This window comes from Ranitomeya variabilis, chromosome 6, assembly GCF_051348905.1.
Source record: "Ranitomeya variabilis isolate aRanVar5 chromosome 6, aRanVar5.hap1, whole genome shotgun sequence".
Classification (NCBI taxonomy): domain Eukaryota; kingdom Metazoa; phylum Chordata; class Amphibia; order Anura; family Dendrobatidae; genus Ranitomeya; species Ranitomeya variabilis.
The window spans coordinates 66,367,840-66,387,721 of NC_135237.1; the positions used below are offsets into that span (position 1 = coordinate 66,367,840).

At 44.4% G+C, this 19,882-nt stretch overlaps 1 protein-coding gene and 1 long non-coding RNA gene across 4 annotated transcripts in view; one reads left to right on the forward strand and one right to left on the reverse strand.

Moving 5' to 3' along the window:
• The window catches only part of RNF32 (ring finger protein 32), a 63,747-nt gene extending 50,893 nt beyond the window's left edge, over positions 1-12,854 (reverse strand). For 2 of the 3 annotated variants that reach the window (XR_013216808.1, XM_077268599.1), the window contains exons 1-2: positions 12,737-12,842; positions 5,268-5,370 (exon numbers count right to left, since the gene is read on the reverse strand). Coding sequence is in view for 2 of the 3 variants with exons in the window: in XM_077268599.1 (XP_077124714.1) it covers positions 5,268-5,339 (72 nt within the window). In the remaining variant the exon portion in view is untranslated. Of the gene's footprint in view, positions 1-5,267; positions 5,371-12,736 lie in introns of all 3 variants that reach the window. The other variant, XM_077268600.1, reaches the window with a different exon arrangement.
• Positions 12,855-12,995: 141 nt separating this feature from the next.
• On the forward strand, positions 12,996-16,619 carry LOC143781777 (uncharacterized). The gene is made up of 2 exons (XR_013216809.1): positions 12,996-13,116; positions 15,965-16,619. It is a non-coding gene; the product is annotated as an uncharacterized LOC143781777 (long non-coding RNA).
• Positions 16,620-19,882: the final 3,263 nt, after the last annotated feature.

Consider the following 19,882-nt stretch of genomic DNA (forward strand, 5'->3'; position numbering starts at 1 on the left):
TCCAGTAGTTAAAAATAAAAAGACTGCAGCTTTGTGTGTCTTTAGTATACAGATATGAGGTGGGCCAAAAAATATTACACGTATCTCCATAATCTCTTTTTGTCTGTGCCTAGTGTGGCAGTCTGAAGAGAAAATGGTGGAAATACAGTGCAGACCTCTACTGAACAGGTCAGGTGTCAAAAAACTCATTAGTTATGACACCTGACCTGTTGAGTAGAGAACTGCCTTGTATAACCACCATTTTCTCTTCTTCATACATAATCTATTACACACAACTTGAGGGACAATGGTGGTCACACACTACATATCTATGCTCACCTGCACAGATGTCAGAAATAGTGAATTCATGAGCCTGTATATGTTTATCATGAATTCATTATTTCTGACACCTGACTTGATGAGTATAGATAGTGTGACAGTGATTGTCTCTTCAGCTTGTGTCCAATGGATACAGGAGAAGAGAATCATGACGCAATGACGTCAACAAGCTTACCAATAAAGCAACATGGCTGCCATTACTAGCAGTATGTGCCCAGTGTTGTATAACAGTATTTGTAAGCCAAAACAAGGAGTGGAACAATTAGAGGTAAATTAGGATATTAACATAATAACTAGCACATCTGCTTTTATCACCCACTCCTGGTTTTGGATTACAAAAACTGATATTAAATACAGATCAAATATTGCAAGTTTAGGACAGCCTTGGTTTGGAGAGGAAAAAGATAGGAGACACGGTCAACACAACCAAAAGTAAAGTTTATTAATGAGAAATATTATTATCATTGTAGAAAATTACTGGTACAGATCGAATTACAACAGGACATTTACACAACATTGTCCTGCCATGACACACGTCCAATATCTGAATCAAAAAAGGCCGCAAATTGGTCCCGCATGTGACCAACTGCTGCAGTTGACCGCAGCGGGTGATGCTGGAAATCGGGCAGTGGGTGTGCAACTGGTTCATGCAGTTCAATGTTGGGTTGCTCCTTAACCATTATATAATTGTGCAGAACCACACAGGCTTTGACCACCTCGTCGACTGTTTCCACTTTTAGATTTATGGCTGATGCAAGAATGCGTCATTTAGCGACCAGAATGCCAAAGGTACACTCTACAGTTCTTCGGGCCCTGGTCAGTCTGTAGTTAAAGATCCTTCTAGTGTGGTTCAAGTCCCAACTGGAATAGGACTTCAGTAGGTTTTCACACATCTGAAAGGCCTCATCCCCAACCATAACAAATGGCATCGGTGGTCCTTGAGTGTTGGGGAGAGGTTGTGGCGGGGGAAAATTGAAATTGTTGCCATACAGCTTGGCTGGCTGTCAAAAATGTGGGGGACCCCACGCTGTTTTCTTTCTTTCTTTATTCAGAGGTTAGGCTCCGGCTGATGAATACTCCCATCAGCCGCTCCTGCTCTCCCTGTTATTAGTGGCAGCAGGCGTCAGCTGATGGGAGTAATAGTACCATCAGCCGACGCTAGTGACCGGAGGTAAACTTTTTACCTCCCATCACAGCTGCGGGCTCACGCTGCCAGCAAGGGAACCGCGACTTTCTGACCAGCGGTAATGATTTTACAGTTGATCAGTGGCAGTGTTTACTGCACTGTCATGCACATGACAGCGCGAGAAACACCCTGTGTTCAGGAGGCCGATCCTGAACAGTAACACAGAATTCCTGGTGAAATCCATGTTTGGGTCCCGTGCCTGAACCGTAGGTGTTTGTTACTAACCCCGAACTTTACTGTTCGGGTTCGCCCATCCCTACTCTTGAGAAGAAATGTCTAAGGGGGACATGATAAACTTGTACAAGTGTATAAATGGCCCATATAAAAAAAATATGATGAAAACCTATTTCATGTAACACCCCCTTGGAAGACAAAGGGGGCAATACCTCTGTCTGGAGAAAAAAAGTTTAATCTCCAGAGGAGACAAGGCTTCTTTACCATGAAAACTTTTAATTTTGGAACCGTTGATGGTTTTAAAAAGAACCTGAATGTTATTTTTTTTAGAAGAAAACTACAAATACTTATGTACCGTATATACTCGAGTATAAGCCGAGGCACCTAATTTTGCCACAAAAAAACTGGGTAAACTTATTGACTAGTGTATAACCCGGGTATGCATTGTCCCCTCATCCCTATCCTGGTATGCATGGCTCACCATCACTGTCCTTGTATGCATGGCTGCTCTTCCCCTTCCTTGTATGCATGGCTCCCCATCCCTGTCCTTGTATGCATGGCTGCTCTTCCCCTTCCTTGTATGCATGGCTACCCATCCCTGTCCTTGTATGCATGGCTCCCCGTCCTTGTATGATGGCTCCCCATCCTTGTATGCATGGCTCCCCCGTCCTTGTATGCATGGCTCCCCCATCGCTGTCATTGTATGCATGGATCTCCGGTCCCTGTCCTGGTATGCATGGCTCCCCCCTCCTGTCCTTGTATGCATGGCTCCTCCTCCCGTCCTTGTATGCATGGCTACCCATCCCCGTCCTTGTATGCATGGCTCCCCGTCCTTGTATGATGGCTCCCCATCCTTGTATGCATGGCTCCCCCGTCCTTGTATGCATGGCTCCCCCATCGCTGTCATTGTATGCATGGATCTCCGGTCCCTGTCCTGGTATGCATGGCTCCCCCTCCTGTCCTTGTATGCATGTCTCCCCCTCCTGTCCTTGTATGCATGGCTCCCCCTCCCGTCCTTGTATGCATCGCTCCCCCCTCCCAACCTTGTATGCATGGCTCCTTATCCCCTATCCGTGCCTGCATGGTTCCTATTAAAAAACAAACAACAAACATCCTACTCACCTTCCTGCGCGCCCTCGCAGTATCTCATTCTGGCACCAGCAGCTCTTTTGCATAGGACCATTTTTTCTTTTTGTAATTTTTAAAATGTAAAAGATGAAAATACATATTTATTTTTTGCATAAAACAGAATATGGTAACATATAAAGTATAGACTAAGACATACAGTGTCTTGTGAAAGTATTCAGCCCCCTGGAACTTTTCAACCTTTTCCCACATATCATGCTTCAAATATAAAGATACCAAATGTAAATTTTTGGTGAAGAATCAACAACAAGTGGAACACAATTGTGAAGTTCAACTAAATGTATTGGTTATTTTAACTTTTTGTGGAAATTCAAAAACTGAGAAGTGGGGCGTGCAATATTATTCGGCCCCTTTAACTTAATACTTTGTTGCGCCACCTTTTGCTGCGATTACAGCTGCAAGTCGCTTGGGGTATGTCTCTACCAGTTTTGTACATCGAGGGACTGAAATTCTTGCCCATTCTTCCTTGGCAAACAGCTCGAGCTCAGTGAGGTTTGATGGAGATCGTTTGTGAACAGCAGTTTTCAGCTCTTTCCACAGATTCTCGATTGGATTGTGGTCTGGACTGACATTCTAACACCTGGATACGTTTATTTGTGAACCATTCCATTGTAGATTTTGCCTTATGTTTGGGATCATTGTCTTGTTGAAGACAAATCTCCGTCCCTGTCTCAGGTCTTTTGCAGACTCCAACAGGTTTTCTTCAAGAATGGTCCTGTATTTGGCTCCATCCATCTTCCCATCAATTTTAACCATCTTCCCTGTCCCTGCTGAAGAAAAGCAGGCCCAAACAATGATGCTGCCATCACCATGTTTGACAGTGGGGATGGTGTGTTCAGGGTGATGAGCTGTGTTGCCTTTACGCCAAACATATCGTTTGGCATTGTTACCAAAAAGTTCGATTTTGGTTTCATCTGACCAGAGCACCTTCTTCCACATGTTTGGTGTGTCTCCCAGGTGGCCTGTCGCAAACTTTGACTGACACATTTTCTGGATATCTTTGAGGAATGGCTTTCTTATTGCCACTCTCCCATAAAGGCCAGATTTGTGCAGTGTACAACTGATTGTTGTCCTATGGACAGACTGTCCCACCTCAGCTGTAGATCTCTGCAGTTCATCCAGAGTGATCATGGGGCTCTTGGCTGCATCTCTGATCAGTCTTCTCCTTGTTTGAGATGAAAGTTTAGAGGGACGGCCGGGTCTTGGTAGATTTGCAGTGGTATGATACTCCTTCCATTTCAATATGATCGCTTGCACAGTGCTCCTTGGGATGTTTAAAGTTTTGGAAATCATTTTGTATCCAAATCCGGCTCTAACCTTCTCCACAACAGTATCACGGACCTGGCTGTTGTGTTCCTTGGTCTTCATGATGCTCTCTGTGCTTCAAACAGAACCCTGAGACTATCACAGAGCAGGTGCATTTATACGGAGACTTGATTACACACAGGTGGATTATATTTGTCATCATTAGGCATTTAGGACAACACTGGATCATTCAGAGATCCACAATGAACTTCTGGAGTGAGTTTTCTGCACTGAAAGTAAAGGGGCTGAATAATATTGCACGCCCCACTTTTCAGTTTTTGATTTTCCACAAAAATTTAAAATAACCAATACATTTTGTTCAACTTCACAATTGTGTTCCACTTGTTGCTGATTCTTCACCAAAAATTTACATTTGGTATCTTTATGTCTGAAGCATGATATGTGGGAAAAGGTTGAAAAGTTCCAGGGAGCCGAATACTTTTGCAAGGCACTGTAAGTTAGCTTTTGAGACATAAGGTAGTGACTATAGGGTAAGATAGACTTTGGTAAGCATTATTTAGTTTAATTTATTTGTATGTAAGTATGTAAATATACTGTATAGTGTTTGTGAAGCAGATCTGTCAGCTACAGATATAGTTAAAGTTTGGGACTAGCCCATAGTGGGGGGAGCCATGCCCCAGTAAAGCACTGCTTTTTTATAAGTAGCCACATAGTGAAGTTCGTTAACTAACGTCAACTTCAAGGTGCAGTGGGCTGATAGTGAAAGCAAGAATCTATCGTTCGGGACAGTGGGAGGCCTTACTGGAATCCCTTGCGGACAGTTCTGCAACGTCTGGAGGTCAAGGCTCGATGCAGATACTACGTTAGAGTGCCTTATTCTCTGGCGTATGGAGGAAGATGGATGTGGAACCACGTGAAGGGAAGGTAATGGATCACGGGTGTACTGCGGAACTGGACTCATCCCTTTAAGAGATGATAGATCCGGAGCGTTCCACCAGACTATAGACAAGGAGGCAAACACCACTATCCTGGTTATTATCTCTACAGGAGCAAGGGCAGGGAAAAGTAAGAAACTTTTCAACTCTTGTAAAAAACCAGCAGACATAAAGCGGCACAAAGTGTCATCATTGTAAATGAATATTGACATGTGTGGGAGTGATTTTATTGTGAAATATACCTTTGAAGCTTTTGTTACATTAGAACCTGAAACAGATGCTCTGCTCGGCCTTGAACTTAAATGGTGAGCCATGCCGTGTCCAAACGAGAAAGAGAGAGAGGACCTGCAAAAGAAAACATGGCACAATGCAAACTTACTTTGTACTACAGTCAATGATTAACGCTGTTCTCATGCTATAAACCTGAGTGATAAGTATAGCGCGAGAATACATGATACAAGATAACAGGAGGATGACCCAAAAATCATAAATCAAAACAGACCCCACTCTCTTCTCAGAGTTCTGCCAATGAAAATCACAGAATTCTAGCTGCACGCAACCACCACTAGAGGGAGCTACCTACATATGGATTTATACAGGCAATACTGACCTTACAGGGGTACGCCGGGGAAATATAAAACGATCCCAATACTCATACTGTCATCATCTATTAGAATAGCACTGTTTTCCTTCCTCACAGTACCTGTAAGTGTGCCGTTTGAGCTGCTCCCCCTCCCCTATGGGACGTTACGTGACACAGAGGGTGTGACCTGCTCCTAGCAGCTGCCAGCTCCCTGATACCATTTCCTTCTCTTCAGCCCAATATCGGGACATGTTGGAGGTGGTGCCTGCTCCCGGTTGCTAGCACCTGCCAGTTCCCTGATAATATCTGCTTGTATTCAGTTCTAGATCAGGGAGCGTGTCCTGCTCCATGATCTAGGCCTGCAGGGAAGGAGATATTATCAGGGGGCTGGCTGCTGCTAGCAGCCAAGAGCAGGCGATGTCCCATGATGGGTGACATAATGTCCCAGGGAGGGGGAGCACTAAGGAGCAGCTCCAATGTCATAGAATTACAACTACTGTAAGGATGGAAAACAGCACTATTCATGTTATCCTAATAGTTTATGAAGGTATGAGCATTAGGATAACTTTGTATCTTACCCCCTTTAAAGGGGTTGTCCACTACTAGGACAACGCATTCTCATTCAGAATGTTTGCCCTCGTTAAAATAAAAACACCTATACTCACCTCCCGTGCCGGCGCCGTTGCAGCGGTGTCGGCACTTGTGTTCTCAGGGCTCCTGTGAGGTTGTTGCATCACGTGAGTCCTGCGCTGTTCCCGCCTTCGGATATATAAGTAATTAAGAGGAAGTGAGTGAGCAGCAGTCAGTGAGGCTGTGACTCTCAGGATAGTTGCACTGATTGGAAAGGTTATATATGGTAGACGACAGTCGGGTGGGAGGGTATTAGAGATGAGCACGTCGATCTACAGGCCATGTTAATAGTCCGCGGCTGTTGGAACAGAGCCCTGTGAACCTCCTGGAGCCTCTTCTAATTAGAAGCCCAGTTGCGATGCCATGCATGCATCATGCTGTAAAGATGACATTGGGCAAACAAATCCGAGGAGACCCCGGGATTCCAGCAGATAGGAACCATCCTGTCCGGCAGCCAAGGACTACTGACATGTCGGATGGACCAGGCTCCTGCGAACTGATTCACTCTTCTCTAATATGTACAATTGGAAATTGTTTGTACAAACAAGTTACTTTCCAATTTAATTCTTATTAAAATAATGCTCTGTTCCCCTGATTAGTCTTATATTTTTTGTTTGGGCAGCACGGTGGCTCACTGGTTAGCACTGTAGCCTTGCAGCGCTGGAGTTCTAGGTTCAAATCCCACTAAGGACATTTTTATTAAGCTTGCAAGCACTGCGGCTGGTGAGATTACTGCAGTGCTGCTGGGCCACTCTGAGACTGCTGAGCAGCATCTGATCGTGCACAGCCGACACAATGATGCAGTTGGTCCAAACTGTCAATCAAACGGCAGAGCACCGCTCCCACGGCAAGCAGGAAGTCAGGGGAGCAGGGCCCTTCTGAAAGGAAAGGGTGAGACAAAGCAAAGGGAAGCTGTCACCACATTTGATCTATGTAAACTATTAATATGGGCATACAGGTTATAGAATGCTGAGGAGAGTCGTCCATGTGTCTCATCAGATCTGTTATTGCTGAGAAATCATTTTTTATCACTTTATATAAGTGACCTCTTCCAGGCTCTGGGGAGAACTCTGCCTCCAGAGCATATTTTACATGAAGGTGAGTTACCAGTGTAATGGCCGCTCTCTACTCTCACTGCTGAGCTGTGTGTGATTATACCTGACACATCTGCAGCTTCCATCTCACAGGCAGGCATGGCTGCAGCATTGTTACAATACAGCAGAGCTCAGCTCAGAGAGCTGCAAAAATGTGTTTGAAAGAAGACAAATTTCATTTTTCCTGTTCTGTGTTGGTCAGTTGTCTCACACTGGTAACTCCCCTTCATGTAAAATAAGCTCTGGAGGCAGAATTATCTCCAAGCAGCGTCCGCCCAGAGCCTGGAAGAGGTCACCTATATAAAGTGATAAAAGGATTTATCAACAACAAGGCATCTGATGAGACACACAGGGAGGACTGTTTTCAGCATTCTATAACCTGTATGCCCATTTTAATAGTTTACAAAGGTTAAATGTGGTGACAGATTCTCTTTAAAGGAAATATAACAACACGTTCGAATTCCCCAAAACACAGCTTATGCGGGTATGTAGGTCTGTGAAACATAAGGGAATTTATACTATTACTCATGCAATTTACTCCTTGTGCAAATGAGGATGAAGTGCTCTGGGTGTACCACCACACCTTCCGAGCCTCTGCCTCATTGTGTCTATTTCATGCCAGGAGCCAACATTTGTTAATTAGTTAATAAGCTGTCAGTCAAGCCAAAGAAGCTGGTCAGCAGGATGATGAATACAGCTGTGAGGTCAGCAGGATTATGAATACAGCTGTGAGGTCAGCAGGATTATGAATACAGCTCTGAGTTTAGCAGGATTATGAATACAGCTGTGAAGTCAGCAGGATTATAAATACAGCTCTGAATTTAGCAGGAGTATGAATACAGCTGCAAGGTCAGCAGGAGTATGAATACAGCTGTGAGGTCAGCAGGAATATGAATACAGCTGTGAGGTCAGCAGGAATATGAATACAGCTGTGAGGTCAGCAGGATTATGAATACAGCTGTGAAATGAGTAGAAATATGGATACAGCTGTGAGGTTGGAAGGAGTATGAATTCAGCTGTGAGGTCAACAGGAGTATGAATACAGCTCTGAGTTTAGCAGGATTATGAATACAGCTGTGAGGTCGGCAGGATTATGAATACAGCTGTGAGGTGAGCAGGATTATGAATACAGTTGTGATGTCAGCAGGAATATGAATACAGCTGTGAGGTCGGCAGGATTATGAATACAGCTGTGAGGTCGGCAGGATTATGAATACAGCTGTGAGGTCGGCAGGATTATGAATACAGCTGTGAGGTTGGCAGGAATATGAATACACCTGTGAGGTGAGCAGGATTATGAATACAGTTGTGATGTCAGCAGGAATATGAATACAGCTGTGAGGTGAGCAGGATTATGAATACAGCTGTGAGGTGAGCAGGATTATGATTACAGCTGTGAGGTCAGCAGGAGTATGAATACAGCTGTGAGTTTAGCAGGATTATGAATACAGCTGTGAGGTCAGCAGGATTATGAATACAGCTGTGAGGTCAGCAGGATTATGAATACAGCTGTGAGGTGAGCAGGATTATGTATACAGCTGTGAGGTCAGCAGGATTATGAATACAGCTGTGAGGTCAGCAGGAGAATGAATACAGCTGTGAGTTTAGCAGGAATAAGAATACAGCTGTGAGGTCAGCAGGATTATGAATACAGCTGTGAGGTCAGCAGGAATATGAATACAGCTGTGAGGTCAGCAGGATTATGAATACAGCTGTGAGGTCAGCAGGATTATGAATACAGCTGTGAGGTCAGCAGGATTATGAATACAGCTGTGAGGTGAGCAGGATTATGAATACAGCTGCGGGATCAGCAGGAGTATGAATACAGCTGTGAGGTCAGCAGGAATATGAATACAGCTGTGAGGTGAGCAGGAATATGAATACAGCTGTGAAATGAGTAGGAATATGGATACAGCTGTGAGGTTGGAAGGATTATGAATTCAGGTGTGAGGTCAGCAGGAATATGAATACAGCTGTGAGGTCAGCAGGATTATGAATACAGCTCTGAATTTAGCAGGAGTATGAATACAGCTGTCAGATCAACAGGAGTATGAATTCAGCTGTGAGGTCAGCAGGAATATGAATACAGCTCTGAGTTTAGCAGGATTATGAATACAGCTGTGAGGTTAGCAGGAATATGAATACAGCTGTGAGGTCAGCAGGATTATGAATACAGCTGTGAAATGAGTAGAAATATGGATACAGCTGTGAGGTCGGCAGGATTATGAATTCAGCTGTGAGGTCAGCAGGAGTATGAATACAGCTCTGAGTTTAGCAGGATTATGAATACAGCTGTGAGGTCGGCAGGATTATGAATACAGCTGTGAGGTCGGCAGGATTATGAATACAGCTGTGAGGTGAGCAGGATTATGAATACAGTTGTGATGTCAGCAGGAATATGAATACAGCTGTGAGGTCGGCAGGATTATGAATACAGCTGTGAGGTCAGCAGGATTATGAATACAGCTGTGAGGTCAGCAGGAGTATGAATACAGCTGTGAGTTTAGCAGGATTATGAATACAGCTGTGAGGTGAGCAGGATTATGTATACAGCTGTGAGGTCAGCAGGATTATGAATACAGCTGTGAGGTCAGCAGGAGTATGAATACAGCTCTGAGTTTAGCAGGATTATGAATACAGCTGTGAGGTCGGCAGGATTATGAATACAGCTGTGAGGTCGGCAGGATTATGAATACAGCTGTGAGGTCAGCAGGAGTATGAATACAGCTGTGAGGTGAGCAGGATTATGTATACAGCTCTGAGTTTAGCAGGATTATGTATACAGCTGTGAGGTGAGCAAGATTATGAATACAGCTGTGAGGTGAGCAGGATTATGAATACAGCTGTGAGGTCAGCAGGATTATGAATACAGCTGTGAGGTGAGCAGGATTATGAATACAGCTGTGAGGTCAGCAGGAGTATGAATACAGCTGTGAGTTTAGCAGGATTATGAATACAGCTGTGAGGTGAGCAGGATTATGTATACAGCTGTGAGGTGAGCAGGAATATATACAGCTGTGAGGTCAGCAGGAGTATGAATACAGCTGTGAGGTCAGCAGGAGTATGAATACAGCTGTGAGTTTAGCAGGATTATGAATACAGCTGTGAGGTGAGCAGGATTACGTATACAGCTGTGAGGTGAGCAGGATTATGAATACAGCTGTGAGGTCAGCAGGAGTATGAATACAGCTGTGAGGTCAGCAGGAGTATGAATACAGCTGTGAGGTGAGCAGGATTATGAATACAGCTGTGAGGTGAGCAGGATTATGAATACAGCTGTGAGGTGAGCAGGATTATGAATACAGCTGTGAGGTGAGCAGGATTATGAATACAGCTGTGAGGTCAGCAGGAGTATGAATACAGCTGTGAGGTGAGCAGGATTATGAATACAGCTGTGAGGTCAGCAGGATTATGAATACAGCTGTGAGGTCAGCAGGAGTATGAATACAGCTGTGAGTTTAGCAGGATTATGAATACAGCTGTGAGGTGAGCAGGATTATGTATACAGCTGTGAGGTCAGCAGGATTATGAATACAGCTGTGAGGTGAGCAAGATTATGAATACAGCTGTGAGGTGAGCAGGATTATGAATACAGCTGTGACGTCAGCAGGATTATGAATACAGCTGTGAGGTCAGCAGGAGTATGAATACAGCTGTGAGGTCAGCAGGATTATGAATACAGCTGTGAGGTGAGCAGGATTATGAATACAGCTGTGACGTCAGCAGGATTATGAATACAGCTGTGAGGTCAGCAGGAGTATGAATACAGCTGTGAGTTTAGCAGGATTATGAATACAGCTGTGAGGTGAGCAGGATTATGTATACAGCTGTGAGGTCAGCAGGATTATGAATACAGCTGTGAGGTGAGCAGGATTATGAATACAGCTGTGAGGTGAGCAGGATTATGAATACAGCTGTGAGGTCAGCAGGAGTATGAATACAGCTGTGAGGTCAGCAGGAGTATGAATACAGCTGTGAGGTCAGCAGGATTATGAATACAGCTGTGAGGTGAGCAGGATTATGAATACAGCTGTGACGTCAGCAGGATTATGAATACAGCTGTGAGGTCAGCAGGAGTATGAATACAGCTGTGAGTTTAGCAGGATTATGAATACAGCTGTGAGGTGAGCAGGATTATGTATACAGCTGTGAGGTCAGCAGGATTATGAATACAGCTGTGAGGTGAGCAGGATTATGAATACAGCTGTGAGGTGAGCAGGATTATGAATACAGCTGTGAGGTCAGCAGGAGTATGAATACAGCTGTGTTTAGCAGGATTATGAATACAGCTGTGAGGTGAGCAGGATTATGAATACAGCTGTGAGGTCAGCAGGAGTATGAATACAGCTGTGAGGTCAGCAGGATTATGAATACAGCTGTGAGGTGAGCAGGATTATGAATACAGCTGTGACGTCAGCAGGATTATGAATACAGCTGTGAGGTCAGCAGGAGTATGAATACAGCTGTGAGTTTAGCAGGATTATGAATACAGCTGTGAGGTGAGCAGGATTATGTATACAGCTGTGAGGTCAGCAGGATTATGAATACAGCTGTGAGGTGAGCAGGATTATGAATACAGCTGTGAGGTGAGCAGGATTATGAATACAGCTGTGAGGTCAGCAGGAGTATGAATACAGCTGTGAGGTCAGCAGGAGTATGAATACAGCTGTGAGGTCAGCAGGAGTATGAATACAGCTGTGAGGTGAGCAGGATTATGAATACAGCTGTGACGTCAGCAGGATTATGAATACAGCTGTGAGGTCAGCAGGAGTATGAATACAGCTGTGAGTTTAGCAGGATTATGTATACAGCTGTGAGGTCAGCAGGATTATGAATACAGCTGTGAGGTGAGCAGGATTATGAATACAGCTGTGAGGTGAGCAGGATTATGAATACAGCTGTGAGGTGAGCAGGATTATGAATACAGCTGTGAGGTCAGCAGGAGTATGAATACAGCTGTGAGTTTAGCAGGATTATGAATACAGCTGTGAGGTGAGCAGGATTATGAATACAGCTGTGAGGTCAGCAGGATTATGAATACAGCTGTGAGGTCAGCAGGATTATGAATACAGCTGTGAGGTGAGCAGGATTATGAATATTGGATTATACTTATATTTGGAGCTGTGACTCCATGCAGCGGTGTAACTAGTCTGACGGGACCCGGAGTAAGATTTGGACGCCAGCACGTTTGTGCTATGGTTAGCGGGCCCGGCCGCACCGCCGCTGGCTGCATGGACATTTGTGTGTCAGCAGGCGCCATTCTAGCTGTGTGCGGGACGTGCGCCTTGTATTCTGCCTGAGCCCGGTATATGCCGCAGACTCAGAGATCAGGCACCGAGACCGCGGGCACCACACGGTGCACGGAAACCGCCGCTGCTGACAACCACAGGGAAGCGGAACCCACCTGTCTGTCTGCGGGGAGGACGCTGCGCGTCTACGTAGCCAGGCAACTGAGGTCTGCAGGAAGAGGCGGCCGGTCAGTGACGTGTCCCGGCCGCCGCAGGGGGCGCACCGTGCAGGGCACATCAGGCAGGGCACACCGCGCAGGGCACACACACCGCGCAGGCCGGGCACACACACCGTGCAGGGCACACACACCGGGCAGGGCACATCAGGCAGGGCACACACACCGGGCAGGCCGGGCACACACACCGTGCAGGGCACACACACCGGGCAGGGCACATCAGGCAGGGCACACCGCCTCTCCTCCTGCGTTTCTGCTGCTGCATTGTATGGACGTTCGTGCATGTCGGATAGAATGGCGCTCGCTATTTATAAATATTGGTAAAAGCAATAATAAATCCGCGCTTTTCATTCTTGTAGTAATAATTCGGGGCACTTAGATTCCATTGATACTTATTTTTGTGGGAGGGATGTGGTTATAATGTAAACTGATTCTTTGCACCAATATTTTGCACTTAGGGCAGATTACAGCTCTCCGTTGTCTGTAGTAACCAATCACAGCGCAGCTTTCTTTAATCAAGAGCGCTATAAGAAATGAAAGCTGCAATGTGATTGGCTGTGATGGGCTTGTTGGAGTAAATCTTCAGTTTGGATTATATGGGCAGGACATGTCTGCCATAATGTACACGTAGATTGTGACAAGACCGCACTATTTCTATTATGCTGACACACGGCAGGGGAGAAATGCACAAAATGCGTTAAGCAGCGCACGCACAAGTGAAATTTGGCCGGGCTGCCCTGCTTCTCCTGAAAAACACCCGTCTGCAGAATAGATGATAACTCGCTGATCCGTGGGTGTCCAACTGTCGGGATCTGCACCGATCGGTAGATTGGGGAAGTTTTATTCCCTAAGGGGTGACTTTTAGCTGCGCAAGATCCAGAAAAAAGCGAGATTCCAGCAAAAGGATCCTTTAGAAATACTTTATCACGACATAATTCAATAAGTGTTTTTAAAAGGATCCTTTGCTGGAATCTTGGTTTCTGCTGGATCCTGCAGTACCCTTGTCCTGCAGGTGAGCTGACCTTCCCTTTTTATTCAAACTTTTAGTCCGTTGCAAGATGGCTCGACAGGTCATACTTAGAGATGTAAGTTCATGCAATGCAGGTATATAAGGTGGGGGCTGACCTGACTTTTTAGTTGATTGATCTGTTAAGTTTTGTGATATATTCCTGTACTGATGGTGGTTGTGGTCATATATTCCTTTTTTGATAGTGGTTCTATTGCTTTATTCATAGTCTGATATCAGTTCTGGTGCTGTATCCGTGTACTGATGGTGGTTCTGATGCTGTATTCCTCTACTGATATTAGTTCTGGTGCTGTATTCCTGTATTGCTAGTTATGTCACTTTATTCATGCACTGATATCAGACCACTACTTTACTCATGCGCTGATAGTGGTTCTGGTGCTGTATTCCTGTACTGATGACGGTTCTGCTGCTGTATTCATGTACTGATGATGATTATGGTTCTATATTTATGTACTGATTGTGGTCCTGGTGCTGTATTCATGTGCTGGTAATTCCTCCTAGTAGCAATCTTTAACTTGTCAGATCATAGCTGTGTTGATAATGTAGTGTAGTGTCTGCCAAACTACACAAGTTGTCCTGTTAAAATAACTTATCACCTATCCACAGGATAGTGGACGTGTGCACTGCCACTTTACTCTTATGGGGATAAAAAAAAGTTCCCCAATATGCGGATTTGTACGTGTCCCTCCCTTTGAAATGAACCAGAGATTCATCTATACGCCTGTACATCTCAGCAAATTTTCTGCTGAAGTGTTCAAGTACTGGAGCAATTTTATATAGACAACTAAAGTTAAGATCGTCTCGATGAAGACACTGCGCATTATCACTATAATGCAACATTTTTTGATCTCTTCAAATCGTGTCCTTGTCATGGCCATTCAGAATATCAGTGTACTGTAGAGTATATCAGTACTCCAGTATTGGCGACGCTCTGGTTTTCTGACTATGCCCATATACAGCACAATTCCCCAAAATGTCATAATTTCTTCACCATTTATAGGGGTCCATCTGGCGTATGTTACGTATAATAAAACCTGGCACTCAACTTTTATAAAGGTGTTTTTTTTATTCCAAGCGGAAGTGCAGTAACAGCAATGCAGTAACAGCAAAACGTTTCGGTCATAAACACATGACCTTCATCAGTTACGTATGGTGATTGATGGTGAGATAAGTGTTTGCTCTGTTTAACAAACTGTAATGCTTAATGCCCTTTAAAGGAAGGCACTGATTAGAATGCTCAGGTATGGGCACGGTGCTTGTGGACACCGCGTCTGCAGCATTACAGCAGGGCTGCGCCCATACCTGAGCATTCTAATCAGTGCCTTCCTTTAAAGGGCATTAAGCATTACAGTTTGTTAAACAGAGCAAACACTTATCTCACCATCAATCACCATACGTAACTGATGAAGGTCATGTGTTTATGACCGAAACGTTTTGCTGTTACTGCATTGCTGTTACTGCACTTCCGCTTGGAATAAAAAAAAAACACCTTTATAAAAGTTGAGGGCCAGGTTTTATTATACGTATCACTAAAGTTTTGGAACCTACCTGGGCACCATTATATAGAGCTGTGCACACGCTTTTTTGTTGATACATCTGGCGTATGTTGACGTGGGATTTTGGGTGAAAAATTGATGGGCATACAAATTTGCTTTGGTCACCATAAGCTGTATTATTTCCTCGCTGAAAAATAATTTGAAAAAGTAAATTTCAGTGAGGCCTGTAACGTCAAATTGGATTCCTGAGCTGCCCAAAAAATCATGATATCCTGAATAACAAGATGATAATTTTCAGGGGGAATGGAGTCCATAAGGGTTCGCTTGCTGCAGGGGTTGCCTGGGTCCTAGGGCGACTTGCTGGAGGTCCATCCTTACTAGATGAGGAGGAGGAATAGAGGATTATTGGATCATAGAATTATAGAATGGTAGAGTTTGAAGGGACTTCCAGGGTCATTGTGTCCAATCCTCGGCTTAATGCAGGATTCACTAAACCATTTCAGACAGATGTCTGTCCAGCCTCTGTTTGAAGACTTCCATTGAAGGAGAACTCACCACCTTTCATGGCAGCCTGTTCCACTCATTGATCACCCTAACTGTCAAAAAGTTTTTTCTAATATCTAATCTGTATCTTCTCTCTTTCAGTTTCATTCCATCGCTTCTCGTGTTTCCAAGTGCAAATGAGAATAATGATTATCCCTCTACACTGTGACATCCGTTGAGATAGTTGTAGACAGCTACTAAGTCTCCTCTTAGCCTTCTTTTTTGCAAGCTAAACATTCCCAGATCCTTTAACCTTTCCTCGTAGGACATCCTCACTGGCCAAATCTGTGTCGGAGGCAAGGAAAGCACATGACTCCTCTGGTGAATAGCGTCTTCTTGAAGAATGGGCGAAATAAATGGACGGCACTCGGACCAATGTTATTCAGTGGGACACTGCAGATGACAAAATCGCAGCATGCATCGGTTTCTTCCGTAATTTGGACGAGACTCACCCATGTCTACGGAGCCACAGCATAAGATCCGATTTTTATTGGTATATTGCAGTTCTGTAACATAGGAAACTGTAAATGATTAATATCTGCTGCTGTAAAGTACGGACGGCACACGGATGACAAGTGAGAAAAGAATTGTCCAAGTTTTTTGGATAAAACTGAAGATTCTTCATACGCTCATGTGAACTTCGCCGTACAGGAAATATGTAATCCACTAATCTCTTCTCTAATGGATACATGTTTGAGTTGACAATCCTTTTCTTCTAGATAAGGGATTACCCAATAAAGTTCATTGTTTTGCTCAATTTAAAGCTTAGGTGCTATATCCTTACTGAGCCTGAAAATGTATTCATGCCCTGAGAATGCAGAAAAGCTCCAGATCTTTTTTTTTTTGCTGCAGACACAATTAGCGTTAAAAACATGGGATTCTTTCCGTGGGCCGATGAAAGTAATTTCTGTTTGCTGTGTGAAACAAAGCATGCTATTTGTCACATTGCGGTTTGTCTATCTTTTTAGAAGCCTTCAAGCTTTGATCTGAGTCAAGATAGACTCGGTAGCACAGATGGTAGAGGTAACATGCCAGTGATGTACATTGTCACTCAGAGGACTCGTTAAGTCAACAAATACGAAGAATTACAAGGAGAGAGCCACGTTGCTTTGAGGAGACTTGTACATTCTTGTGAGAGAACGTAGGACCTTTGCTTCTTTTTTTTTTTTCGGTTTAGACAAAGGTGTGGAACAATTTATTAGTGGCATATTCAGGGCTTTGTAAGCAATCAAAAGGCTGCCTCTTCACGTCCAGATTGTGGCCTTTGCTTGGTATTTTTAGGTAAACAATTCCATGTGATAGACGCCGTTCAGCGCCATATAATGGTGCATTATTCCAACTGTCATCGCAACGGATTCTGAACGTGCTCGCAATACACACAGGGTTCATGGTTGTTTTTTAATAATATGCTTTATAAATAGCTTTTATCTACTCGCCGGGCACAGAACAGATACATCAGTCATTCCGGTTTTGTATTCTCCTTCTACAACGCTGCTAAATGCATTGTTGATTAATTAATAGCCGACCTCTTTGTACACAATAGGAGTTATCTAGGGAGATCTCAATGGTGCTTAACATGACATGCACTTTTAAAGGAGCAGTAAGTATATCACGAGTCTGGCCGGGGAGGTCGCTATTAAAAATATTTGTATTTTTTAATGGGTTGATCCATAAACAACGTATGTAATCGATCGACAGGATAGGTGCAAAATGTATGAACAAGGGAGAAATGGGTATAACCAGATCACCCTTGAGGATTTATCCAGGTATGAAGAAGCGCATGATGATGCTACTGCTATTCGTCCAATAAAAGTGCAAGAAGAGAAACGATCCAGCTTCCAATCCAAATATCATTAAAAAATAAATCTTTAAAGTAGAATAAATGAAATGAATGAGGCGCCAACACACTTTGCACATGAGTATGTATGGGGAGAACATCAAAGGCGCTTCAAACGCACGCTGAGTTCTTAAACTTCTAAAACCAAAATGTAAGAATGCAGTGTCTGTTCGAAACGCGTTTGTGTTCTATGATGTTCTCCCCATACACACTCATGTGCAAAATTCTCAATCATTTTAATTAATTTACACTAAAGGATATATTTTTTTAAATGATATTTGGATTTGGAAGCTGGATCAATTCTCTTCTTGCACAAAATGTATGAACACTAGGGATCCAATCACTGAGACCACAAGGGTCACTAGAATCCAGGTCCAAAAATCCTCTCTGTGAATGAAGCGTTAGCTTATGTGACCACATTAAGGCCACGTTCACACGTTCAGTTCTTAGTATTTTACATCAGTATTTGAAAGCCAAAACCAGGAGTGGGTGATAAATACAGAAGTGGTGCATATGTTTCTATTACACTTTTTCTCTGATTGTTCCACTCCTGGTTTTTCATTCCAGCCCTAACCAATCTCTTCAACCTATCGCTATCTTCTGGTACCTTCCCCTCTGCCTTCAAACACCACCATCACACTCATCCTCAAAAAATTAACCTTGACCCAACTGCTATGCCCAGCTATCACCCCTTATCACTGCTCTCGTTTGCTTCCAAACTCCTTGAGCAGCATGTCCATGCTAAACTTTCCTCCCACCTCTCATCTAACTCTCTCCCTGCCAACCTCCAATCTGGCTTCCGCCCCCACCACTCCACCAAAACTGTCCTGACCAAAATTACTAACGACTTACAGCCAAAGCTAACAGACAGTTCTCCATCCTCTTTCTTCTCGACCTGTCCTCTGCCTTTGACACAGTCGACCATTGCCTACTGCTACAGATTCTTTCTTGCCTTGGCATCAAAGACCTTCACCCGGTCCTGAATTGCCTCATACCTTTCCGACAGCACATTTAGCCTTTCCCACTCCCACATTACCTCCTCATCCCGCCATCTCTCTGTTGGAGTCCCTCAAGGCTCTGTCCTGGGGCCCCATTGCTTCTAGCACCACCTGTATGCGGATGACACTCAGAGCTACCTCTCTGGCCCAGATATCACCTCTCTGCTGTCCAGAATCCTGGAGTGTCTATCAGCTATTTCCTCTTTCTTCACCTCTCGCTTCCTAAAACTCAATGTAGACAAAACCGAACTCATCATCTTTTCTCCATCTTGCGTATCTCCCCTACCCGTTCTATCTATTATGGTAAACGGCCTCACTCTCTCTCCTGCACCCAAAATACGCTGCCTCGGAGTAACTCTCGACTCTGCCCTGTCTTTCAAACCGCATGTCCAAACTCTTGCCACCTCCTGTCGCCTCCAACTCAAAAATATTTCCAGAATCCGTCCCTTCATCAGCCCTCACTCTACTAAAATTCTTGTGCATGCCCTCATCATCTCCCGCATCGATTACTGCAACCCCCTCCTCTGTGGCCTCTCCGCTAACTCTCTTGCACCACTCCAGTCTGGCCTCAACTCTGCTGCCCGACTAATCCACCTCTCCTCGCTACTCCTTCGCTTCTCCCCTCTGCAAATCAATCCACTGGCTCCCTATTCCCCAACGAATCCAGTTCAAACTACTAACACTGACCTACAAAGCCATCCACAACCTGCCCCCTCTCGATATCTCTGAACTAATCTCCCAATATCTTCCCTCATGTAATCTTCGATCCTCCCAAGACCTCCTACTCTCCTCCACACGTATTCGTTCCTCACACAACCGCCTCCAAGATTTCTCCCGAATATCCCCCATCCTCTGGAATTCCACGCCTCAACACGTCCAATTAGCCACCACCCTTGGATCATTCAGACGGAACCTGAAAACCCATCTCTTCAGGAGATTTAGTTTCTGTCTCCGTAGCTGCATGATTTACAGCTGCTAGACAGCCTCAATACATGTGGGGATTCCCTAACAACCAGGCTACCCCCACATGTATTCAGGCTGACTAGCAGCCGTAAATCATGCAACTGCGTTGACAAAAACTAAATCTCCGAGCACTTACAAATACTCAGAGACCACCCGAGCATGCTCGGAAAAACCTGAGCAATGAGTATAGTTGCTCATCACTACTCAGTAGTCTTCCCCATG